Source organism: Myotis nattereri (genome assembly GCF_964212035.1).
Source record: "Myotis nattereri genome assembly, chromosome: 18".
Taxonomy (NCBI): Eukaryota; Metazoa; Chordata; class Mammalia; order Chiroptera; family Vespertilionidae; genus Myotis; species Myotis nattereri.
This window is the reverse complement of record NC_138093.1, coordinates 8508019-8535326: the sequence shown is the minus strand read 5'-3', so window position 1 is coordinate 8535326 and position 27308 is coordinate 8508019. Positions and strand designations below refer to the sequence as shown.

The 27308-nt window shown below is 37.9% G+C and overlaps 1 protein-coding gene across 2 annotated transcripts in view; it reads left to right on the top strand.

The window, feature by feature from the left end:
* The first annotated feature begins 281 nt into the window (after positions 1-281).
* Positions 282-27308, top strand: part of CSDE1 (cold shock domain containing E1) — a 31903-nt gene continuing 4876 nt past the window's right edge. The window contains exons 1-16 of one of the 2 annotated variants that reach the window (XM_081112983.1): positions 8593-8648; positions 11076-11222; positions 12761-12959; positions 13934-14043; positions 14445-14537; positions 15151-15248; positions 17332-17413; positions 17725-17853; positions 17959-18084; positions 18709-18921; positions 20550-20690; positions 20778-20942; positions 22668-22775; positions 23278-23453; positions 24038-24150; positions 25373-25492. In XM_081112983.1, the coding sequence (XP_080969109.1) occupies positions 11085-11222; positions 12761-12959; positions 13934-14043; positions 14445-14537; positions 15151-15248; positions 17332-17413; positions 17725-17853; positions 17959-18084; positions 18709-18921; positions 20550-20690; positions 20778-20942; positions 22668-22775; positions 23278-23453; positions 24038-24150; positions 25373-25492 (2011 nt within the window). In that variant the 5' untranslated portion in view covers positions 8593-8648; positions 11076-11084. Of the gene's footprint in view, positions 363-8243; positions 8649-11075; positions 11223-12760; positions 12960-13933; positions 14044-14444; positions 14538-15150; positions 15249-17331; positions 17414-17724; positions 17854-17958; positions 18085-18708; positions 18922-20549; positions 20691-20777; positions 20943-22667; positions 22776-23277; positions 23454-24037; positions 24151-25372; positions 25493-27308 lie in introns of those variants that run through there. The other variant, XM_081112984.1, reaches the window with a different exon arrangement.

Sequence of the window (27308 nt, the reverse complement as noted above, 5' to 3'; positions counted from 1 at the left end):
CCCATTTACCCAGGTCCAGCTGCTGAAAGCACATTCGGGTCAGCAAAGATCAGAGCGCCCAAGTCACCCGCCCCCCCGCCCCCAGAGTCCCCGCGGAGTCAGTAAACGCAGAGATTGCTTCCCGCAGGCTGTGGGGGAGGGAATGTAGTGGAACGTAACCACCATGTTGGTTGTGGTTAAGCGCAGCGCACCCGTGGGCGTCACTCGGCCCTCGTGCGCAAGCCTATGAGGCAGGCGCTACCCACCCCTTCCTGTGCACGCGCTCGGAGCCCGCAACTCTCGCGAGAGAAGCGAGATTTATTCCTACGTACCGGGCCGTGCTGCTTATGGCGGCGCTGGAGAGGGGGCGCTGAGCTGTTGGGGTGAGTACGACCCTAGGGTCCAATTGTGGGTAGCAAGGAGCCAGCCTAAGGGCGGATGAAAAGACCAAGACTAACGGGAGAGGCTTCTGAGTCAAGGTGGGCACTCCTAGAGCTCCGGGTCGGGAAAATCTCACCCTGAGTCTCTGCCTCGGGCTTTCCCACCCGGCCCCTGTTCGACTGTAGAGGCCTCACGTCAGGCCGCAGAGCCGAAACGAAGAGTCGAGACCAGGCGTCCGCGCGTGGTGGCGGTGGTGGTGACTTAAGGGGGGGAGGGAGCGAAAATGGAGGCTCCGACCGCAGCCAAGATGGAGGCAGGGGTGCGGGGCTCGGCCGCGGAGGCTGCTGGGAGTTGTAGTCTGGCCGCTTTCTCCTCTGCGGCTTGGCGAGGGAACGGGAACTACAAGTCCCGGCGGGCGGGGCGGAGGGGTGGTGGCGCGGTCCTTTGTGTGAGGCTGGAAGAGCCGGAGGCTGAGAAGGGCCTGCTCTGGCCCCGGACCCGATAGTTTCACCGGCTGTCATCGATTTGGGGATCTGACTACGACTACCAGAGCGCAGTGCGGCACTGGCGCCTCCTTTGTGCACGGGCTGATGCCTTGGTGCATCGAAATGCCTAGAGACACCTTTCCCCGGCCACATCTGGCATAATTATCACCCCTGCCTCCGATCACCTCCATCTGTCTCTCCGGTCTCTCTACCCAACCTTCCTTTCTTCGCCTCCCCTTCCACTGTTGGAGAAAGGCAGAGCCTAATCTTAGGCATGTGGCTCATCCCTCTACCCTGAAGTTAGGGCGTGCTTTGAGAGCTCCGTGGAACCATCCTCCTTACCACCTTCTCTAGTACTTATGGTGCAAGAGACAGCCCCACATTGTGCAACGGGCGGCTCGGCTTCGTCATTCTATGTGGAGTTGGTTTTTTAGAGCCCTGGTCGGAGGGACTTCCTCGGTTTTCACCGTCCGATGTTTGATCGGTACGATTTTTTAGTGACACGGTTCGTTTGCTTTAAGGGTTTCCTTTGCAAACATCTAGATGGTTCCTCTCTTGATTGGCTCGGAAGTGAGGCAGGGAACGCTCTCTAAAGCAGCCTCCCAATCTGCAAACACAGAAATCTGAAGTGTGCTAGACAGTTTCCTTTTTTGCACCTAAAATGAGGGAAAGAGTGGTCCTCGTTAGACTGCCGGGGGACAGGGCGAAGCGGGAGGGAGGACGCTCAAAGACACCGGTACTTAAATCTATTAGCTTTTTATCAAGACGCTGTGAACTGGCAACTCTTCCGGAGCTACTGGTCTATAAAATGTGGGTACCAAATTATAGTTCACCTAATAGAAGTTATTCTAGATCACACAGGCTGAGGAATTTTCCTTGGGGGTTTCTAGAACGCAGGCATTCTCAGTGCTACATTGAGGGGCAGTATAGCTTGGTGTCCTTTTGATACTAACCAGTAATGGGTATTCTTGGTGTAGGTACAGAGGGGATTTATATACTCGAAAAGGCATACGCCTCAGTCATTAAACCTAGATACATACTCGATCTTGTTTCTTTCTGTTTCCTTTTAGCCCTAGGCCCGAAATGAAAGATGGTAGTGGTTTGAATGATTTTGCAGCTGCTCTGGGTGTTTACCATCGAGATGAGTATTTATAGCAGCTGAGTTGAAAAGTAAAGTATTTGAAGCACAGAAGATAGGCTCCTTTTTTTTTTTGTAAATAAGTTCTGACTTAACTATGACCTTTAGAGAGGTTGAAAATTCTGGTGAACGCCTAGCAAATAGAGAATGAGTGTGAAAACTGACATGCTTTATTCTATTCCTGTTTTTTTGTCACTCTACCTAAAGACACTCTGCAGGGCAACATTAAAAAAAAAAACCAAAACAGTTTCTTTTAAATTATGACAAAATGTACATATAGTAACCATTTTAATCTTTTTTGTTTTTAAGTGTACGGTTCAGTGGCATTAAGTTTATTGTGAGAAGGATACTTTTGACCAGGTAGTTGAAACATAGAAATGCTGTTTGTATCCATTTTTAAGGAGTTGAATTTTAGAACTGAATTACCCCCCAGAATTAAAATCTTGACTTCTTGTTAAAGAAACATGAAGAATTGATGTGCCTTCTTAGCTTTGCGTTTTCAAGATCAGGGAAATTACTTTGAGACCTTTAACCCAAATTGTCTTACGCAGTGCTGTAAAAATTGTAGGATTTCTTTCATAACGAAGGATTACAGCTAGGAGATTTATAATTATTTTTAACAAAGTTTTTTTAAAATACGTTTTTATTGATTTCAGAGAGGGAGAGAGAATTAGAAACATCAGTGATGAGAGAGAATCATTGATCTGCTGCCTCCTGCTCGCCCCATTGGGGATCAAGCCCGCAACTCGGGTGTGTGCCCTGACCCAATCAAACTTGTGACCAGATGGTTTATGGGTAAACGCACAACCACTGAACAACACCCACCAGGCATATAACTATTTTTAAAGACTTAATCCCTAGAATGTCTTAAATGGTGAAGATGCTGTGGCAGGAATTACTTGTATTTTTTAATCCCATCATTTCTTGTTTTTAAATCCTTTCTGCCAAATCAGGATTTTAAATAATCCCTTTGTCTTGATATTAAAATGTTTTCCAGCCCTAACCTGTTTCGCGTCGGCCTGCGGACTCTGTAGGGTCCCGGTTTCGATTCCGGTCAGGGCACGTGCCTGGGTTGCAGGCTCAATCCCCAGTAGGGGACGTGCAGGAGTCAGCCCATCAATGATTATTTTTAAAAAAATGAAAGTCTTTGCCCAGGGGCCTTACTTTTTACTGTTGCTTTATTGGGCATGCTAATGCCTTTCCCCCGGGTCAGTCTACACCTGCTCTGACCAATGTGGTGGCCACTTGCCATGTCTGGCTATTGTGCACTTGAACTGTGCACAGTTCTGAATTGAAATGTGCTGTAATTGTAAAAAACAAAGCAAAACATTAGATTTCAAGGAATGTAAAACTCATATAGTTTGATTACAAGTGGAAAATAACATTTTGGATATATTTGCTTAAGACGTAATTTCACCTGAATACTTTTTGCCTATTTCAACTTTGATATGATTGCTAGAAAATTTTAAATTACATATATGGCTTGCACTGTATTTCTGTTGGACAGTGCTGGTCTACACTGTTACCTGATTATGTGTCTGAAGCATTTCTTCAGCTTCTTCCCACACTGGCATTTGTCCCATTTCAAGTATTAGCGTATGTAGAAGCAGTTAAGTGATAGATGTATATTTAATTTCAAAAAACTTAGTAGCTGATAAGGTAACTAACACCCATCATAATTATTACTAAGCATGCACAGAAAGATAGTTGGAACAATTTGACTTTTATTTCATTTCCATTCAATATGTTGATGACATAAATTGTTTGAGCTTGGTTAATTACTTTCCATAGATACTAAAGTAAAAGTGAATTAAAACCTGTTAAGCACTTCAGTTTGTACAGATTATAGCAAAATGCGTTATATATATATATATTTTTTTATGCGTTATATTTTAACTTGCGTTAATGCACCAAGAAATATGAACTGGAAAGTTAAAGGCAAGAATATTATTCATGTAAATCAACAATAGTCTTTTCATTCCCATGCTGCCTCTGTGGGCCTTCGCTCTTCTCAAAGGAAGAAGGTACTCCAAAAAAAAAGTAGGTTAGATGGTGGGGAGGCTTTTGTTTTTCTCTCTCTCCTTAATCTTCACCCGAGGATATGGTTTTATCTTTTAATTGATTTTAGAGAGGAAGAAACATCAAACAGTTGCCTCATGTAAGCACCCTTCCATGGTTCAAACCCCATAACCTGGGTATAGGCCCTGACTAGGAATTGAACCTGCAACCCTTCGGTATGCAGGATGATCCTCCAATCAACTGAGCCACACTGGCCAGCGCAGTGGGGAGACTTTTGTAAAATGGTGTAGTCTTTCATTAACATTTTCCCCAAGTGAGTGCTGTACAGACTTTGAGGATAATTTGTCAAATGGTAAACTGGGTTATGTGATATATTTTAGATGGATTACCAATATCAAAACAATTGATTAACTTGGTTCCTACTGTGTGCTTGGCTTCTGCTAGGCTTTTGAGATAAAGCAGGGAACTGGGGGAGCTAGTAAATAACAAAATAGATGTTGATAAATTTAAGACAGGTGAAATAGGGATTAACTATTTGGTTTATCAATTCAAGTAAAGGAATTGGCTTTAACTCCCAAAACAATGTGACGTAGTAGTTGGTGATAATGTTTCCATACAGAGCAAGGGAAAAAGGAGTTGATTACTTAGCAACCAGGGAGACTGGGGTCCACATTTAAATTGGTCCTTAATTTTTTGATTGGTGCTCTGTAATTCATGTGACTTAAATGTTTGGTTTAATAATGTTAATGATGAGTGGATAGCCAAGTTTATTAAAATACCTAATGGATATCTTGTGTTTTATTAAATGTTAATTTTATTTAAAAGTATTTAGTTAATCATGGAAATGTCATAACTGTGAAGTTAACTAATGAAATGAAACTTAGCCACTCTGAATTATTCATGATTTTGGGTGGGTTTGCTTGAGCTTTAATATATCCCAATAGGCTTTATTAATGCCTAAGACTGGCCCTGTAATGCTTCAGATTTTAGATTCTGGAAGTGTCTTATTTCTGTGTTACTAAATGGCAAACTTTGCAGTTCTTAACATAATACAACACCCTAGACTAGGTTAAATCAGTTCAAGTTTTTTAAGATAAATTTTTTTGATACTTCGTCCCATAATACGCCCAACCTTGTTAGTAGTTTGATGAAATTCTCATCGATATCATCAGATAGCAGTTCTGAGGTCTTTGGGTTCATAAATAGACCTAAGTTATTAAGGTTAAACCATTGTACCAAGTCTATTTTTAAGAGATTAATTCTTTATTTTTAAAAATGTTTTTATTGATTTTTAGAGAGGAAGGGAGAGGGATAGAAAGAAACATCAGTGAGAAAGAAATAACCATTGGCTGCCTCCTGCATCCTCCCCGCCCCCCAACCCCCACGGGGGACCAAGCCTGCAACCCAGGCTTGTGCCTGAGGTAGTGAGCACTCAACCAGTGAGCCACACCGGCCTGGCAAAAGATTATTTCTTGATTGGATAATTAAGACTATATAGTTAGCTAAAACAAAAATTTATGAATCAACTACTTTTTTGCTATATTATTTTCTGCCATGGTTAAGTTTAGAAGTACTGGGTTAGGCACTAAAGGGGGCTGTAATAGAAAAATAAATAAACTTGATTTTTGCCTCTCGGAATTTTGAACTAAATTGGCGGAACAAGATGCGTAAACATGAAGTAAGCAAAGTACAGAATTGATTTGATACCAAAAAGAATGATACCGGCAGTAGGAGTTACATAGTGGGAATTAAGGTAATAAGTCCATGCCTGTATGAAAGGGTCAAGAAAGGGTGTTTTGTCTGTTTGTGGATGTGGCTTTTTTTGTCACCTTGAAGATGGCAAAGTTATATTCTATGTGGGAAGAGCCATATGCACAAAGAAGTGGAGGATTCTAGAATCTCCCAAGAGTTGTGTTTAAAGATTAGGGAAGAGCGGGTGCACTTGTCTAGGAAAAGAATGGGAGAGCAGTAGAAGGGAAAGATGGCAAGGTAGAACAGAGATATCTCGAGTAGTGGTTCTTAAACCCTGGTTGCAAGTCAGAAACATCCTGGGGAAAGGGAATAAACAAAATATACCAACTTCTGGGAGCTAAAGCTAGTGAAAAATTAGAATGTCATGGTGGGGTTCAGGCTTTGATTTTTTTTTTTTTTTTCAAAGTTGCCCAGGTGGTTTGGTTGGATATGCAGCCAGGATTGAGACCTTCCCATAAAAAGTGCTGGAAAACATCACAGGATTTTGGACAAGGAGATGGGATAAAATTGGAGTTTTAGATCAGTCTGGGCAGTATTATTTGACAGAAAATGGAGAGGATTGACACTGGAAGCTGGCAGATGTGTTATACACCTGGATTAACATGATGTCATTTAGTAAATAAGATGAATACAAAAGATACCTGTAAGGAAATATTGTTAAGACTTGCAACATTGGGTGTGGAGGTGGAGAGGTAGGAATCAGTCATTACGGAAGTGGCCCTACTTTAGGCCAGTTAAATTACTGTTTGAATGGGTACTGTGCATGGGTATATTTTAAGTCTTCCCAAGTGATTTGAGAGTCATAGCTCTAAGAATAAGTATCTAGTCTGGGTAATAGGAGAATTATCCAAATAAAATTGTTTGGACAAATGTAACAGTTGATATTCCAAGTAGCAATGTAATGTCATGGGATGTTACATATAACCACAAAAGAAATGGCCACAAATCAGTTATTACTAAGTTTACATTTTGCATATGAGAAACTGAAATTTAGTGAGATTAAATAACTTGATACTGGCATTTTACTAGGATCAGTGATTAGATTTGAGCTCTGCTAGTCTAAGCTATTTCACCAACTCTGGCCTTGGGCTGAATTATGTTGTTGTTTTTTCCTTATGGTTCTTATTTGTGATGTTTTTCAAATATATATTCATTTTTCAGCTTATCTAAGACCAAACCTATCCTTTTCTTCCCAGATAAATCATTTTAGTTAACATCTGAATCAGTGCAAAATAATTTTTATAGCTAACGTAAAGCACAATTTTTTTATTTATACATATATTTCATTTCTCTTTCCATTTCATCTCATCTTAATTGTTTCTCTTCTGTAGACATTTCTCATCTATTTATGGCAACAGCTCATTCATGTTTCTCTTTTTCCTTCACTAAGTCATCTCCCAAAGCATTTCAAGACTTAACACTCTCTTATCAAGAACTAAAACTGCCCTAGCAGGTTTGGCTCAGTGGATCAAGATCCCTATTAGGAGGCGTGCAGGAGGCAGCCATCAATGATTCTTTCTCATCATTGATGTTTCTCTCTCCTCCTTTCCTCTCTGAAATCAATTTTTTTAAAAAAGAACTAAGACTGTTTCCTGTTATTTCAAGTTGAAATGCTTCATAGCCTGGCTCTACTACACCTGTCACACCACATATCCCATTTCACTTTAATCCAGACCTCTGTCCTAGCCAGACTAGCCATTGATTCCTCTGAAAACAACAAGCCACACTTTGTTACCACAGTCATTCATCCAATAAGCCACCCCTGATGCTGGGCGTAGAACATATACATGGTCCCTGCTCTCAGGGGATTTAGAATTTAGTGGCATACTCTGACTTGGCTTATGTGATATTTCATGCCTGAGCTGTATTCTTTCTCTTTAAAATCTGCCCATTTCTCCAAATTAAACTCAAATTCCACCTTTTATTAAAAGCCCTCTTTAACTTTGCTCACCATGTTGCTTTGATACACATGTGTGATTAAACAATACCTAGTATTGTTTATATACCTAGTATTTCTAGTATATGACATAGTGGGCACCCAAATATTAGTTGAACAAATTAATTTTTGATATTTTTGTCCTATAGTCTGCTTTTTCTCCATGTATAACTCTTCTCAGCAGAGTGTAAACCCCCTCTAATGGCAGGAACTTCTTTTATGTTTTCTATAGTACCTAACATAGTGCTAAATGTTTATAAAACACTTGTACTAAATGTTATGTAACTTAGAGCTTGAGGGGGGTGTCAACAATGACCGAAATAATTTCTGGTTTTGAGTATATGATGTTAAAGGAAGTGTAGCCATTAGCACATGAGAGATTGCTCAAATAACATCAAATGTATGTGCTTCTAAGTTGCCTGTATTATTTGCTTGACCACTGATTCTAAGTTAATGAAATGAGCTTGTACCTGTACCTATCCTCTGTCCTGGGTTCTTTTATGGAAGTTATGGTATATTTAATGTCTTTATTTTTTTTTTTTTTATCTCTTAGTATGAAGTGTAACAGAACAGACTTTACCACCTGAAACTGCTGCTTCAAGTTCAGATCAGGCGAAGAACAAACTTGAAACAACCAACAAGACCAAAGAAGAGTACACTTAAGTTGAAGACACAACACTTGATCTGAAACAAGAAGTTTGTGCCTACTCAACAGCTTTGAAAGAGCACTTCCCAACGCTGCTAGTAGTCTTTGTTTTCTTCAGTGCTGTACTGTGAGACTGCCCGGTGCAGCAGCAGTTGTATTCTTTATTAGCTTGCTAGATCATTTTCTGTCGCTCTCCTTTTTTTTTTTTTTTTTTTTTTTTAATACTAGCAACTTTCATCCTTTGAAACGTGTGCTGAAAAAGAAGAATCAGCAAATACTACTGAAAGTGCAATATTTGATTATCACTGCGAGGTAGGTTTATAGTTTCCTGATGGACAGTCATCAGCTTATAATTCCGATTTCCTAATTATTTGATCACATATAAAATCTTTTTAGTCGGTTCTCTTCTAAAAGTATTCTGAAAACCATATTTTCAACTATTGAGTTGAAATATCACTAGACTAAATTATTGTCTTGTTAGATGGGGCCACTTTTATGGCCAAAATTGAGATTTCTTTCCCCCATAAGATTATATTTATTCATCTATATGCAGATCTCTTGGTTTATTGGTTTCTTAGAAAAACTTCGTCTGTACTATTTAGGAGCTAGGGTTTCAGGTAGGAATGCCCGTTGTATTACAATGGTATTTGTGTGGAGGTCTTTGTAACCTAGGATAAAGAAAGCCTACAGAGAAGGGACATTTGAAGGTGAGCATTACTTTGTTAAGAGAGAGAAGTGTCTTCTGGTAGAAGTGAAAACTCATGGTATATACTGAGTAGTCAGTCCATCATGAACAGAGTGGAGACAGTACAGTTTTGTGGGGTGGAGAGAGTAACTGGAAAGGGAGGCTTGCTAGGGGCAGGTTCTGAAGGGCCCACTATATTTGACTTTATTCTGTAGGAAAGTTGCCAGATGTTTGTAAGCAAGAGTTTAATGGATTTTGTATTTCAAAACTGAGATAGCTTCAGATTTTAAAGTTATATATTTAGAAGTATATCTTTAAAGATAAAAAGGTCCACTTTTAAGAGGTACATGAGGATGGAAAGACCTGTTAAGAGCAGTGGCTAGAGCATAAGGGAGGTACACACTAGGGTATAGTCAAAGAAAGGTAGATGCTAGCTAGGTGTTTTAATGGAGAAGTGATAGGACTTGGTGACCAACTGAATGTGAAGATGAGCTTGGAGGGAAATGACTTATAGTCTATCCAGTTGTCCAAGCTAGACTGTTTGTAAAAATGGGGACATTTTGTTAAAGAATTGGCGTGGAAGAAGACAGCTGGACACTCGGAGGTTTCAGGAAAAGCCTTTAATTCAAAGCAGTGCTGTTGGTTCAGGGGACTCTAAGATCCAGATCCTGAACTTAGACAATGAGATTTTCTCTTTATATATATTTCTGAGTTTCTTTGTTTCCTAACTACCAAGCTTCTGTAGTGGACTCTCACAACCCCCAACCCCTCGAGAATTGGTTAGAATCTAACAGTTAGATGGTTAACTTAGATTGTATTTACTGTCCATCCTGGATGGCGCCAGTGACCTCCCTCTAGTTAAGCTGTTCTTGGTCTATGGCCCTTGTAAACTGGGAGTATTGAGGTAAATAGCTCTTGAAGGACCAGAAAATTAAGGAAGGGGCAGTGACTTCAGGAATGACATTAGGTCCCCATCAGTTTAAGTGGGAACCTCCTGGAATTGCAACATACATTGTGGAAATTTACTGTGTCATCTGCTATAATCCAGAGTTGAAGTATGCTAATAGGGAATGTTAAGCAATGGTAATTTGGGGAAGTTAGGTTTATGAAGGTCAATTTTCCTTTTTAATCTTCCTAAATTTTTTAAAGTGGATAGAAATACAGACAGTCCTCGGGTTACGTTGGACTCCACGTATGTCACCATCTCCCATTTATTTATTAAAAAAAGTTTCGTCATTTCGACGTATGTACATGTGTGCTTTATGTTTTTTACTGTTTATCACAAATAAAGGTCAGGAATTGTTATCTTTCTTTAAATTTTTTTACTGTTTCATTTCATTACTATTGTGTATGTGCTCCATGTGAGTGACATAGGTGCTTATGTAGGTGGGTCCAACTTACAGCAAAAATCGCATTATGTCGGGCCATAGGAACGGATCTCCGACGTAACCTGAGGCCCTACAGTAAAGGCTTGAAATTCAGAAAGGATTCCTCACTTTATAGTGATAAAGGATAGTGTGCCAAAGAAGAGAATGCTCATTTGTATCTTTTGCTTTTCCTGTTTGTTTCTTCATACTTCTTCATCTGTTTTGTTTTGTTTGTTTTTTTAAATATATTTTATTGATTTTTTTACAGAGAGGAAGGGAGAGAGATAGTTAGAAACATCGATGAGAGAGAAACATTGAACAGCCGCCTCCCGCACATCTCCCACTGGGGATGTGCCTGCAACCCAGGTACATGCCCTTGACCGGAATCGAACCTGGGACCCTTCATTCTGCAGGCCGACGCTCTATCCACTGAGCCAAACCGGTTTCGGCCATCTGGTTTTTAAAAATAAATAATTTTAGACGGTTAGTGATTGATTGTGCTGGGTTAGGTAAGATAGTAAAAATTGAATACTGCTTTATCTTTATTCAAAAGGGTAAAAGACTAAATATCAAGGTTTCCAATTTCATTCTATTGAAATGGAGTTTTTTTCTTTAACCTAATCTTTGTATTCTGAATATTACTTTGCTATGTAAGTCAGTTATAAACATTGTGCTATGTTATCACAGCTGTTTAAGATGGAGAACGTTTTTACTGTGTCATCAGATTCTCATCCCCCTCCTGCATCCCCTCCTTCACTTTCTTTACCTTTATCTTCATCTTCTACCTCATCTGGGACAAAAAAACAAAAGAGGACCCCCATGTATCAGAGATCTGTAAGTCAGGCAAGCAGTCTCCCCAGCTTGTTTGCTTTGTGTTTAGAGCATGACTTTGGAGGGCTACTCAGTTTGGTTAAAATACCTTGCAAACTCACTTTCTAACTTCCCTAAGCATTTCCTTCTCCTTGAATCTTGAAAGATAAGTTTAGTAGTGTGGGGCTTTGCTGCTCAAAGTGTGTCCAAGAATCAGAAGTATCTCTTTGGGAGCTTGTTAGAAGTGGAGAATCTCAAACCCCTGTCGAACTGAAATCAGATTTTGTATTTTTAACCAGATCACTGGATTGCCAGGTAACAAGCTTGAGAAGCCCTAGTTTAGAGCCCCGATTGTAGACATTAGGATTTCTTGGTTTGACATCACTACCATTTGACTTTGGCAAGTCATTTAGCCTCTCTCTGTTTCCTCATTGTTAAAATGGGGATAATATTTCTCATGGGTTTTTGTAAAAATTAAATGAGTTAATACATGTCAGACACAGAATAATATTAAGCATGAGAGAACTAGAACTTAACCACCTATAGATGTGATAGCTTTGGTTTGCATGATTTGGCCATCCCACACATTAAGTATTTGTACCTGGCTTTATCTTTCTAGAACTTTAGTACTTTTTTTCTAATGAAAAACATTTTTATTAATGTTCAACTTTGCACTTAAATGAAATGCTTATAAACCAAAAATAATTTGTTTTTATGGTTAAATGAAATATCCAATGTGAGGACATTATTTGATGATCTAAACAGGTTGCATTGCATTACATCTAAATAGCTCCCCTTTTCTCTAAGGAACATTTTCCTTTGCTTTATCTGATCATAAAAACAACAGCATTTAGAGATTTTATCAGTGTCTAAAACAGGAGAAGACTTCTTAAAAGCCCCTGTGAAATGACTGAACATTTTCAGGTGTTTTTTTTTCTTAGAGTTTTATGTTAGAAAACACTTGTTTTCTAACTCACTATTTTGGGTTGTTTTCCATTAAAGGACCTAAGCATGCATGCATTCTGATATTTTCTGGTTTGAAATAAGTATTGCATATAAAGTTTATTGTTTTAATCTTTACTAACTTAGTCATTGTCTTCAAGGTGCATGGCTAACGAAATAGTATTAAGGTTTCTATTTAAGTTTCAAAGTAAGTGTTAATAAATTTCTTAAGGAAGTGTGCTCATAGTTTAGGTTGCCATCTCAAATATTAATTACCAAATTGTTTTATGATTGTTGCTAAAGTTAACATAAAGGCAGCTTTTACTTATGTCATTGATTTACCTTAATACTAGCCTCTGGAAATTCTGTTTTTCTAGTAAGCAAGAATTCGGCCATAAATTGGAGCAATTTCCCAAATAATTCAAATATTTACTCTGAAATGTTTTAATAGCTAAATTTGCATTTTAACAATAAAAGCCCATACTCTTCCTTTTTATCTATTTTATCTTTATTTTGTTTGCCTTTTTATATTAAAAATATAGTGATTTGTTAATTAGACCTGTGCTGTGGAGATAATGTACAGATCTGTATATATTGAGTTCTTTTTCTTTTCAAAACAGATGAGCTTTGATCCAAACCTTCTCCACAACAATGGACACAATGGGTACCCCAATGGTACTTCAGCAGCACTGCGCGAAACTGGGGTTATTGAAAAACTGCTAACCTCTTACGGATTTATTCAGTGTTCAGAACGTCAAGCTAGACTTTTCTTCCACTGTTCACAGTATAATGGCAACCTGCAGGACTTAAAAGTAGGAGGTAATCTGTTGATTCTCCTTTTTTAAAAAGCCAAACACAAATTTCTTTTCCATATCAACTTGCTCATGAGTGTGTTAGTTTGGGTCTTTTAATTCTACCAATTACTGAAGTATGTCCATATAAACGAGCAGAATTATGATTTCTATTGTAGTGTTGTCTTTTTGACTGATTAAAGGATATCTTTGAATATTTTTTAAATAGATACTTAGAAGATTTAAGTTACTCCCCTAATAATGACTCTTTCTCTATACTATATTTGATTTTAGGCCCATAGAAAGATTCAACTTTTCTAATGTTAGTTTTGATTATTTTACCAGGTACTAGTTTGGTAGTATCTGAAAAAATAACTCTTACAGTTTCACCACTTGCACTATATGAAAAATCATCTTGGCTGACACCAGAGAAGCCATTTTTACATGTGAAAATGTGTGGTTTATTAAAGGAGTGAAGTTACCAGGTCTCAGTGTGTATTTTTAAAAATATCTTTGAGGGAAAAAAAGTGAGAAGAGTTAACATGAATATTTTGTGTGCCAAGTACTCTAAGCCCTATGAGAGTATTATTTCGGTTAATTCTCATTATACGCATGAGGTACAGAGGTTAAAAAAACTTGCCAAAGGTCATGATTGTTATATTGCCTTATTTGCAGCATGTGTACATGGCATGAGAACTAAGATATGGCTTAGTCTAAAGCAATGGTTTTAAAACAATTTATATCAGAATTACCTGGAAGGCTTGTTAAAAATGTAGATTGCTGTACTGCTTGCCCAAAGATTGCTTATTAATAGGACTGGAGTGGGACCCGGGAATTTGTGTTTCTGCTAAGCTTCCAGGTAATGGCTGCTGTTGGTGCAGGGACCACACTTTGGGAATCACTAGTATAAGGCAGCTCAAATGCTACATTAAGTTTAGCTTGAACGTGAGATACCATTTTACGAAAATTAGTACAACAAACACAGCACTTTCTTTATTTTAGATGATGTTGAATTCGAAGTATCATCTGACCGGCGGACTGGGAAACCCATTGCTGTTAAACTGGTGAAGATCAAACAAGAAATCCTCCCTGAAGACCGAATGAATGGACAAGTTAGTGACTTTGATGCTTTGTGTTTTCTTCGGGCCCTGCATTTGCATATCTTTCCCATTAGAAAAGGAAGATTCCCCATCTCCTCAGTTTGCACGCAAGAGAGCTATAGTAGTATATAAAGATGATTATTTTAAAATTATATCAGAAGCACTGGCATTTCTTGACCTGAAATTTAAAAATGGTCAAGACTCAATTTGGGTTTTTACAAATAACCCAGAGTTTATACTTACAGTCAATTTATGTCTGTAAGTTTGAAACTTGGCAGCATGGCATCCTCTTGTGGATCATATTAAAATGCATCCCTATGTATAGTATAGAGGATATTAAAATTCAGTTTATATTGCACAGTGCTGCTCCTGAAATGATTAGCAATGGAAATTTTTTTTTTTTTGACTGGTAGGTTGTGTGCGCTGTTCCTCACAACTTAGAGAGTAAATCTCCAGCTGCCCCGGGTCAGAGTCCAACAGGGAGTGTATGCTACGAACGTAATGGGGTAAACTTGTGTATTTTTCTTAAACCTTTGCCTGATCCACCATGTGATCTATAAGCGTCCTTTAATTCAAAATAGAAAACGTAAGCTGCAGTAGATAAAATCAATTTTAAATTTGGTTTCTAAGGCTTTGAGTGCAGCATAATAAAAAAATTAAAAACAAAAAAATCTATAGGACTTCCAAGTGTTTTAGCTTGCCCACGTGTGACCTTAGTTAGAACATTAAGGTAAAATGCTCCTTTTACTCACTTTTTGGGGGGTTGAGGGAGGGGATCTTTTTTCTGGTTCCTTTTAAGCACTAACTCCAGCTTTTTTGTTTGGAATGCCTTATATAAAAATTGGTCTTTTGAAATGTAACTACAGTCTCTGGGCAAACGCTTCCCGTGTGTAAGCTTTTTGAAGTTGGATTGCTGCTCAGCTGTGGACTCGCAGAAGTCAGCATCATGGAGGGGAAGTGTGTGTTTATATGGATAAAACAATGTGCTTGTCATGAAGCATTTAATTTTAAGGAATTTGGCTTAAAATGCCAGTTTAAGAGGTATTTAACAAAGTAAGTCACAGTATACCGTAAACGTGCATCCTGCCAATATAGTAATAATAACTTATTAATTCACAGGAAGTGTTTTATCTGACTTACACCCCTGAAGACGTGGAAGGGAACGTTCAGCTGGAAACCGGAGATAAAATAAATTTTGTAATTGATAACAATAAACAGTAAGTTCTTCTTTTCCCCCCTACCTAGATGATTTTTTTTTTTTTTGAAATAAGAAAATTGAAGGGAGTTAATAAACGTAGCTTGTAACTCTGGATAATTTTTATTATCTTGTAAATTTTTCATTAATCACTAAGTATTTGAGAAGGTGCATTCTATGATGGACATTGTACAGAGTCAGAAATAGGAAGATAATTAGAGAACAGTTTTCAAGGAGCTAGCTAGCTGTTCCAGAGGTTGGTGAAGATTTTGCAAAAGCATCAGTGTTGTAAGTTTTGAGGGAAGGTTGTAGAGGCACTAGGACTAGGGAGATGAGGGGAGAAAGAGTGTCCTGGGTAGAGGAAGTATTTTGGGGAATACTTTGAGTTGATTGAATTGACTGGATCATAAGAAGATGAAGCTTGAGCTTTATCCCATAAGCATAGGGATCTTTGAAGGAGTTTAAGTATGATAGCATTAGATTATTGGAAGTGGTGGAGAGGGTAGACTTTTAGAGAGAGGGGATGCTCTAAACTAGAGGCAGTTATACGAGAGTTAATAGGAAAGATGAGGGCCCAATACAAAAAGGCTGGGGTGGTCAAGTGGAGAAATGAGGGTGGGAAAGAAATTATACTTAGTTTGGCATTTGGAATTTGAGCTATCTGTCGGTGTTTCTGGGTGAAGATTGAATATGCAGTTACACCTATAAGTGAGAGGAGCTAGTAACAGGTAGGAAATAGAGCTGTTGATTTCCAAGACATAAGCAGTTAAGGAACGTGTAGTTAGGAATGCCCAGGGATGATTACTTTTATTTGGGGGTGGTGGGGATGAGAAATACAAGTACAGAAGGAAGTTAAAAGTGGGGAAGTTGGAAAAATGCTAGGAATGCACTTTCCAACAGCAAAAGTCCCAAGAGCATGTGCAGAATCATTAGCCTTGAGCCTTACCTTTTGTAAGACTAGAAGGAATTAGGTTGAGTTTGTAGGTTTGGATATTACAAAGTTTAGTCTGAATACCTCAAATTAATCTCAAGAAGGAAACCAGAGAATAGCGCTTGACTTTGAGGGGGGAGCCAGTGAAAGGGCTTTACTTAACCTTTATCAAGTTCTTACGTGTGCCAAGCATTGTATGAAATAGCTGCCAATCCTCAGGACAGCTTCACCTGATAAGGTTATTCACCTGTAAACTGAGGTTTGTTCTCATAAAGTAACTTTCCTAAAGTTTTCAATAGCAGATATTTAAATACCAATCTGAGTCTAAAACCTTTTCACTTCAGTAAGTTGCAAAGGCAAGTAGGAATTTTTTTTCTGTATCTTGTTAGTCTGTTTGATTTTTGAAGTAAAAGGCACAGTTGAGTTACAATTTCTTCATGAAGAATTAAGAGAAGTAATTGCGTGGTCTACAGCTCTTAAAAAGCAACTACAACAAATATTGCATCTTATAGTCTGTGCCATCTTTAAAACGAAATCAAATGTACATTGCTACTGCTCAAAGATGGGGACAATGTGCAGCAAGTGGTGTATCTAACTGGTTTCAGTGAAAGTGAATCATTTTTTAAAGCATAGCAAACTTCTCCTATGAAAGTTGCTCATCTTTCTATGGCTGTTTAATCAGGAAAAAAAATTGATGAAATAGTTACTGAATTCAGTCATTGCAAACGGGCCATCTCTTATTCATCTCTGTCTCCAATACCTTTGCTTACAGCACATAATGCCTATTCAAATGTGCATTTAATGAATGACCTTCCTAAAACGAGCATTCCCCATCTTTGGTTGCCTGTAGTTTATGGTTTTATTTCTTTTGTTTTAATGGAAAAGCAGAACATCATGTACCCATGGTGTTGTTTTAACAGTCCAAGAGAAAAATGATGACATATATGTTCCTCATTTAGAAGGCTAGGGATTTTGAGCAAAAGTTTTTTGCATATGAAGCCATGTGAAAAGAATCAGGTGTCATAAACCTTACATTTGCTCTTAGTGATAGAATTCTTGAGGCCTCAGAAAACTAGTTATTGTTTGTTCCTGTAGACTCATCAGATCTAACCAAGCCAATGCGTTTTTTCACCCCTCTTTGATACCCCATCCCCACCCAATTATTCCCTTCCAGTACTGGTGCTGTAAGTGCTCGAAACATTATGCTGTTGAAAAAGAAACAAGCCCGCTGTCAGGGAGTAGTTTGTGCCATGAAGGTAAATATCATCAATTTGAGAAACTTGAGTTTTTTCTTCGACTGTGTTAAGTCTTAGACTTCACACTTAATAAGGCTTTTGTTTTTCCTCTTTGAAAATATTTTACTGTTAACCTTAATAATCTCTTAAAATTCTTTGGTTACTAATTCATTATGTTCTTTAAAATGGGCCATTTAATTGATAGTATTGGGCTTTACCAAATATATTGTTTCACGGCAGTATAATTTTATGAAAAAGCTTATTGATTGTAAATTGTAATCATAAATACACACGCTTAACAGTATATAATGTTATTTTTTGTTTGGCTTCAGGAGGCGTTTGGCTTTATTGAAAGAGGTGATGTTGTAAAAGAGATATTCTTTCACTATAGTGAATTTAAGGGTGACTTAGAAGCCTTACAGCCTGGAGATGATGTGGAATTCACAATCAAGGACAGAAATGTAAGACCGTTAACTAACTTTATTTGGCTTTGTAAGATCAGTAATGAATTACATTTTTAGGAAACATTTAAAATGACATTTCCCTCCCACCCCCTTTTGATTTAGGGTAAAGAAGTTGCAACAGATGTCAGACTATTGCCTCAAGGAACAGTCATTTTTGAAGATATCAGCTTTGAACATTTTGAAGGAACTGTAACCAAAGTTATCCCAAAAGTTACCAGTAAAAACCAGGTAAATGGTCTTTTTTTCCTGGAGAGTCTTCTTTGCCTCATCAGTAACAGAATTTTTATCCCATTTGATTAATGTAATTCTGTGGTAGTTGAGCAATGAAATATTTCTTGATATGTATAATTAAACTAAATGAGAAGCCATTGATTTATCCATGAGTGTAGTTTTTAAATTTTGTTTTGTTGTTATACTGAGCCATAAGGAAAAGGGAACAAAATAAATGCTTGTTAAAATGGAAAACAACAATTTTGGTGCACATTTGTTCCCACCACTATGCCACCCACTGCCAGTTTGTTTCTTTCATGGGGGAAAGGAGATGAGACCTGGGAGTGGGCGGGGGTCGGCGATAGTGCTAAGGAAATGTATAACATACAAAACTAAAACAGTTTTCCTTAAAACTTGTGTGTCAGTGTGCGGGACCTTTATTGTAGTGTTGTGATCTCGTGGTTTTACTATGTTACTTACCATAGAACACAAAGCTTTCAAAGTGGACTTAAGTTGTCGACCCCTTTTTTCCCTTCAGGGAACTATTATAAATAACATGGGTTTGCTGTGTTCTTCTTGTTTGACTTGGAACTAGGAAGGATGGGAAATCTCCAGCTAAAAATAGTTTTTCCTTCTCATCAGAATGATCCATTGCCAGGACGCATTAAAGTTAACTTTGTGATTCCTAAAGAACTTCCCTTTGGAGACAAAGATACAAAATCCAAGGTGACCCTGTTGGAAGGCGACCATGTTAGGTTTAATATTTCAACAGATCGACGTGACAAATTAGAACGAGCAACCAACATAGAAGTTCTATCAAATACATTTCAGTTCACTAATGAAGCCAGAGAAATGGTAAGTGTTGGTTGTTTTAAGTATCCAGTATGAAGGTGGAGTGGTGGAGTGTTCAAGTTTATAATACTATATTAAAAATTATTTAAGTTAATGACGATATTGGGCTGTTACCTTGTTAAGGTAATTAATAACACAGTGCGAGTCCGTCTAGGTTTGACATCTAGCTCTGCTACTTACCTTGTAGAGATGTGGGAAAGTTTTAGAATGGAAATTTGGACAGGATGATTTTCAAGGTCTTTGAGAGTTAGTGATTATCTGGCCCTTAAATATGAAGACTGAGAAGATTTGAGCCTATCAATTTGAAAGCAGATTTTTCCAAACTGTTTTTGTAAGATGTTCAGTAAACACTAGGTTAAAAATAGGTAAGTTTGTTTCTTTTGTTTTTACATCTGGACTTTGTGAATTCTTTTAGTGGGTATATGTTCAGGAGTGATATATTCCAGAATTATTTTTTACAAGCTCAATTTTCATGAATTAACTTTCCCTAATATAATTTACATTTAGTTCTGCTTTGGGTCATAACATCTACAGTATATCTCTACCTAAAAATCTGGAGATCTAAATGCATGATCTTAAAAAACCATTTCTAGACAGGACTGTTTTTGCTTTATGGCATGAAATTCATTGTTGAGTAGCTTGACTACCATCAGGATTTAGCAAGGATTAAACGTCAATAATTGTGCTTCAGTGAACATTTGAGGACCTGCCATGTGCCGTCTACTCTGGATGTAATGCCCTCATAGAGCTGATAATTTAGTGAGGATTTTAGTGTTTAGACCTAAACCTTAAGTCCTTCCTGTGCCTAAACTCACATAAAATTTTTGAGGTATAGATCAGAGAGTTACCTTTAGTTGACTGTTGAAGTATCGGCCTATAGATTTTTTTACATCTCTGGAAGTCATATTGTCATTAAGTTTGGACCTTGTTTGTAATCTTGTCTGCCACTTATTAGCTGTGTGCTTTGGACAAATTGTTTAACCTCTGTCAGCCTTGACTATCTTAATCTTGCAAAAACATAATACTACTAAGTTCACAGAATTGAGAATTAAATGGAGTACATTGTGTGCATATATTTACATTTAAATCTGACTTTTTCTAGTGCATGTTGGCCAAGGAGTGTAGCATCTGGTGGGTCTCAGTTGCTTAGAAATTGGTTTACTTCACTAAAGCAATGAGTTTGTATTTAAATGGAAAAATTGCTGCACACTCTTCTTCCCAGGAGGACACCCACACTTTTTCTTTCCCCTCACCCTCCCTCACAGGTGTACATTTCCTAAACTCTAAGGACCCCATGAGACTTGCAGTCAGGGGAGCAATGGACAGCAGCAGCTGGTCCCGAGCTCACCCCCTGAAGCTGTCTCCAAGGCCCCCTTTTCTCTGACTTCTCAGCCAAAACAGCCCAGCCTAGACTCTCTTCCTGTTGCTGCTTCTGTCCTAAGCCCTTCCTTGTTTCACTCTCCCTAGCTTTAATAAACATACTCTCAAAATGAAAAAAGATAGAAGGAAAAATTACAATGTGGATACAGAATTTGGGTCAAAGAATTCCTAATTTAACTTGATTATGTTTGTTTGCTTGAATGTTGTTTTGAAAAGTTTCACAGCCAGTGAAACTATTATTTGTGTTTCAGGGTGTAATTGCTGCCATGAGAGATGGTTTTGGTTTCATCAAGTGTGTGGATCGCGATGCTCGTATGTTCTTCCACTATAGTGAAATTCTGGATGGGAACCAGCTCCATATTGCAGATGAAGTAGAGTTTACTGTGGTTCCTGTGAGTAGTTTTTGAGAAAAGTAATAGTGGGTTGTTTTTTTTATGCTTTCTTTTCCAGTTTAAGTTATTTTTGTTTATTACTTGTAGGATATGCTCTCTGCCCAAAGAAATCATGCTATTAGGATTAAAAAACTTCCCAAGGGCACGGTTTCATTCCATTCCCATTCAGATCATCGTTTTCTGGGCACTGTAGAAAAAGAAGCCACTTTTTCCAATCCTAAAACCACTAGCCCAAATAAAGGCAAGGAAAAGGTAAGTCTTACATCATCGATAATTTCTGTAGCTCTTTATTCCTTTTCTGCTTAAAGGCAAACACTTTCCACACAATAATGGAATATTATCTTTCAGAATTCCCTGTTATATTAACTAAACTAAACTAGAGCAAGGTTTTTTAATGTCAGCATTATGGACATTTGGGGCTGGATAATACCTTGTGGATGTGGGGCTGTTCTGTGCATTGTGGGATGTTTAGTAGCATCCCTAACCTCTATCCACTAGAGGCCAGTATCTCTCTTCTCCCCCTGTGTGACAGTCAAAAGTGGCTCTAGCTACTGCCAGATGTCCTAAAATGACCCCCGTTAGAATGACAGTACATTCTTTTAAGCAGTTTAGAACTTTCAAATTTAGGTAGATGCACTTCACACATTTGAGCTTCATTTATTGAAAAGTCCACTGAATCTGCTGTCAAGTAAATAAAATTGAGGCTTTTATAGAAACAAGTAATTCATACAGAATATAAAATGTTTATGTAAAAGGTCAATTTCACTTTGGGGAAGTTCTAAACTAGCAGAATCTGGGATGTTTTCACTATAGTATTGATATTTAATAGGTGGAAATAAGTGAGGAAAGGACATGCATTACAATAGAAGTACGGAGGAGAAAAATTCGGGGTTTCTTTAGAAAGCACCAAGTAGTTTGACAGGAACATGGGTACTTTTTCTTTGGTGGGGTGAGTGGGAGAAATAAGGATGAAAAGATCAGGATACAGATAGATTAAGAAGGTGGTGATGGCTACTCTAAAGAATTTAGACCTTGTTCTGTAGTCAGAAAAAGTTTTCTGTTGGAAAGTGACATTGCATGTGCAGTTCAGGAAGATACTGGCATTAGTTATGAACCCTAGATGGGGGTGGAGAAAGACAAAAGATGGAAGAGGCTGGATAGGAAATTACTGGTATTTAATAGTTTAGGTAGTTCTTGAACTAGAGACAGAGAGCATGGTTATAGACAAAAGAAGGTACATTAGAGAGGGATCATCTCATCTCTAATAGGTTTGGTCTATACTGTCTTGTCAGATGTTTACTGGATATTGAGGTTAATGGGTAGAGAGAGAGCAAAAATGAATGCTGAGATTGTGGCGTTGGATAACTGGCAAAAGAGTCAATGCCATTGGAGTCGGACCTGAATTCCCTGAACAATATCATTCTTTACTTAACCGGAGTCAGATCCTTAGCGTCACTTCTGGTATTTGACAGTGATTTAAGTGTTACTTTGAAAACATTGGCATGTCATAGCTTAATCACCTATTTGAATATCAAATACTCTGAACTGCAAATTCTCATGCATTGGCAAATATATTGGTTAACATACACAAAACACTGTGAGTACTTTGGGATATTCAAAATAGGTGACACAAAGTCTTCCTGTCCTACAGAATTTCCACCTGGTTGAAAATACATGCCCAGTTTGATTTCTCATTGGCTATGAATAGTATGGAATGGGCATGTAACAAATTTTCAGTTGGGTTTCCCTCAACAGCAAAAATTAAGCTTCTTAAGACTAAAGAAACCAATTACAGCAAATTGAGTCAGTTGTGGCTTAAGGCAAGACTGCCTTTCATTCATCTGAAAAGTCTATTATTGTTAGAATCCTGGATTAGGAAATTTTTACAATTGTGCCAATTCGTTGGCCCAAGGATAAGAACTATAACTTTTTATATTGCTTTTTTGTTCTTCTTTTCATTATATTCTTTTTCTTTAGGAGGCTGAGGATGGTATTATTGCTTATGATGATTGTGGGGTGAAATTGACTATTGCTTTTCAAGCTAAGGATGTGGACGGATCTACTTCTCCTCAAATAGGGGATAAGGTAAGATAATCCTGCTTATTTTAGAGAGGGACCATTGTGGGCTGTCATCTTAATTATTAGTTCTGCAAAATAGTTATTACCAGTATAGTAGGAATTTCACAAGTAGATGGTGCTGTTAATAAAATTTTATGTGCTTACAAGTTTATATGAACCTCTTCCTATTTAAGAGCAGTTTACTCAGAACAGGGTCTAGCAAGCTCTTAAGCTCTTTACGGAGCCAATATTTAAACATTTTAGATAAGATATGCCTAAATCAGTTAGCTTAGGTAAAATTAATATTAGTAAGAAAATTAAAACAGCCACTGATATCAAAGTGAATTCACACCAGTGATTTTATATTGCTGTTCATTTTTCTCTTAGTATGTCTGGTTTTCTGATAGCCCTCTTTCAGAGAAATTAAGAATTTATTTACAGAGGATATTTGGAGTGGGAAGCATAGTCTAAGTTAAGAGCTTGGTGTGGAAATGACATGGTATTAATGAGCATCCTTATTTTTCCACAGGTTGAATTTAGTATTAGTGACAAACAGAGGCCTGGACAGCAGATTGCAACCTGTGTGCGACTTTTAGGTCGAAATTCTAACTCCAAGAGGCTCTTGGGTTATGTGGCAACTCTGAAGGATAATTTTGGATTTATTGAAACAGCCAATCATGATAAGGAAATCTTTTTCCATTACAGGTAAGAAATGCCTTTTTAGGAATTTACAGCTTACTATTCATTCTTTGATTTTAGAGTAAAAAACATTTAGTATTTGGCAGTTACATATTTTTTTAATCCCAAATTCTGTATTAGTGGAACATTAATCATCTCCTTTTGTAGAGAGAGCATGTGGCCAAAAGACGTAGAAAGGCCTGCATGTGTTTTGAACATTGGATAGGAGCCTTTCTGGTTCAGTGAAAGACTACTCTTTTATATGTTGTTACGTATGCTTTTGCTGTTATAAGATTGAATAGTGGTTAAGAGCATGGGCTCTTGGAACCAGGCAGTTAAGTTTGAATCCAGGCTCTGCCACTTATTATCTATGTAACTTTTATCAAATGAAATTGACCTCCTGGTATCTTAGTTTCATTATCTTGAAGCTGAGGGTAATGGTACCTCCTCACAGGTTGTTTATGAGGATTAAATGAGCCAGTTCATAGATTGTGCTTAAAACAGTATAGCTAGGCACACCATGAATGTTGTTACACAAGAAAGAAAGGCTGCTTGTTACTGTTGCTTATGATTATTGCTTATTCAAATGTCATTTTCTTTCCCCCCCTCAGTGAGTTCTCTGGTGATGTCGATAGCCTGGAACTGGGGGACATGGTCGAGTACAGCTTGTCCAAAGGCAAAGGCAACAAAGTCAGTGCAGAAAAAGTCAACAAAACACACTCGGGTAAGTTACTCAGTCTATGTTTTGGGTGAGAAATGAGGGATAATAAGACTGGGAGAGGGAGCAAAAAAATTCAGTTGTTCTGGATCAGTGGTTCCCCAGCTGTGTTCCCCAGATCCAGCAGTATCCCCTGGCCACTTTAGAAATACAGGCTCTCTGACCCCACCCAACCTTCTGAAACCCTGGAGATAGGCAGTCTATTTTAATAAACCCTTTGGGGTGATTCTGACATACACTAAAGTTTGAGAACCACCGTTTTAGATATTTTAGATTATTTGCTTTATTTTCAATTCAATCTCTCTTTTAAAAATAACTCCAAGATATAAATCTTCCCAGGGTTGAGGATTGGGGCATTCCTCTAGAAAACCGTTTTGGAGAAGGATGAGTCAATGTGAAAAAAAATGTAAGCTTAAGAAAATCCTTGCTATTTTAGCACCTCCAATTTTTTTAAAGGCCTGCACTTTGACTTTCATCTCAACTCCCCAAGTAATACTTTCTCTTGTTTAGACCTAGAGAAATGACAGCCAAGGATGTTCATTTCTGTTCAATAAATATTAAGTGCATGCTATGTTTTGGGAATGGGGGGCGGGGAGAGCAGCAAATAAATCAGCAACTCCTGTTCTTTGGGATTTATACTTATAACCCCTATTACAAGCAAATGGAGATGCGTAAAATATTGTATGTAGTATGTTTAGAAAGATAGTTGTACATATTGTTAATATGAAATAAATCAGGACTGTATGTGAGTATTGGGGTTGCCATTTTAAAGACCAGGGAAGGCCTCACAAAAAAAGTGACATTTGGTCACCTGAAAAAGGTGAGAGAACAAGACATGTTTTAAATATGTATATTTCTTAGTTCCTTAAACAAATTAACTTATTTTAATAGTAGTTTAGAAATAGCTGGCAACCAACCAATCTTTTTTTTTTTTTTAATCTTAGAGAAAGGGGAGGGGGAGAGAGAAAAAAATCAGTGTAAAAAAGAAAAATCAATTGGTTGCCTCTCACCCACACCCCAACCAGGAATCAAACAAGAAACCTGGTTATGTGCCCTGACTGGGATCAAGCTCGTCACCTTTTGGTGAGATGCTCCAACCAACTGAGCCACCTGGCTAGGGCAACCAGTCATCTGTTAACATTTGTTCTGATGATTTCTCTCTCTTTCCTCTGAGCTAGAGTATAAATAAAATTGTAGAGTGAGATATATACATACTTCTGTTTTGTAGTGAATGGCATTACTGAAGAAGCAGATCCTACCATCTATTCTGGTAAAGTCATTCGCCCCTTGAGAAGTGTTGATCCAACACAGACTGAGTACCAAGGAATGATTGAGATCATGGAGGAAGGTAAGAGCATCTCTGTCAGATTGCAGTTTACCTTACTTTGGATGAGCACTTTGAAGATTTAAAAATATAATGGTTTGGGTTACAGTTGTTTCCAAATTCCTTAAAAACTGAACTAAGGAAAGTGACTCTCCTCCCTATGCCTGGCTTTTATTTTCATATCTCTGGGAATGAGATCAGCCTGGGTTTATGTAGTAAACAAATGACTGCTGTGTGAACATATCACTGATAAATGTGCACCTAACTGAGTTATATTGAAATAGACCGAGAACAGAATCGCACACTTAAAAAAATGCGTTTATTGTCTGTGATAACCAAATATTCACAATCGAAATGATTTAGTACAACTTTATAGTTTTTCTTTATTATTCACTGGTTATTTACATCAGTATTAACACATTCCTCTAATTAACCATTCAATTATATAAACATTTTTGCTTCCTGTAAAAGTTCACTATATCTATTCCTTAATACTTAGGGCTCCATGGGAATTTTACGAACTACTTGTCTCTAAGGCAAGACTCCCTATATTTTCCACTTTCTGCTTTTTTCTCCCCATCTTTAGTAACTCCCTGAATTCTGATGCCACGCCTCACCACGAACAGTTACCACCCAAGAAGATCCACTTTGTTTGTAAAATAAGTTTGCAGTAGAAATGATAGTAGGGAACAGTGAATAATTAGTTTAGCAAAATTACCAAAATAATTGGGTTGATGAGAGGGCTTGAAATTCCAACCAACGATGATAGCCTGGCTTACAAACAGGAAATCCTGTGTTGTCTGAGTCAGAGAGAACATAGACTGGGGAAGAGTAGGTCATAGAGAGAAAGAAATGAACCTTCATAACATGTTCCTTTACCTCATGAGGTTCTTAGGAATTTGTGTTTTACGTAGAACCAGTGCCCCACTGCACACACCTCCAAATATGAGTTCATTTTATAGCAAACCAGTCTTTTAAACTAATGCCATGATGATACCATACCCCGAAAAGGGCCTTAGGGACATGGGCAGCTAACTCGTGAGATAATATCAAATCACCCTTCTTCCTCTCTAAATGCCCCTTTTACTTCCTTTTGCATTCCCAACCCCTCAATCTACTTATTTTTCAACACTGGCTATAGGATATATAAAACTTTTCTGAAACCTCTAAGCCTAGAGCTTTCTGAAACTAATCAGTTCACATTTTCCCACTTGATGGTGAGAATAGTTCTTTTCTTATTTAGGAATACATCTGTAACTCGGTGTAAGATAAGACCTTGAGCTTTGGCGTCGGGGAGACCTAGATCTGAACACCATCTCTTCCACTTCTAGCTGTATAACTTCGGAAAAATTACTTAAATCTTCCCTAGCTCAGTTTCTTCATCTTTAGATGAGGATAATATCTTCAACCTCAGAATAAGATTAAATATCAATCCATATAAGTTTGTAATATTTGGTAGTTACTGTTAATACCACTATATCCGACCAACTGCCTCTAAACCTTCTGCATGACTTGATATTAGAAGTATCTCCTCAAGGTTTTCGACTCTAAAATCAAGAGAATGGTTAAATGAAATTGCAGTTCTGAAGCTTCTACTTCCACCTGCATTTTTTTTCTCCTTTTCTCCACCTTTCTTGGTTCAGTAGATTCACCATTCAGGTGAATTGAGAAGCAGCTGGACTCTTTGGCCCGGTTTTTATCCATGACCTTCAGCCAACATTTTACTCTAGGGCAGACCTCAGCAAATATAGTGGTTTGTTTGTTTAAATATATTTTTACTGATTTCAGAGAGGAAGGGAGAGGGAGAGAGAGAGAGAGAAACGTCAATGAGAGAGAATCA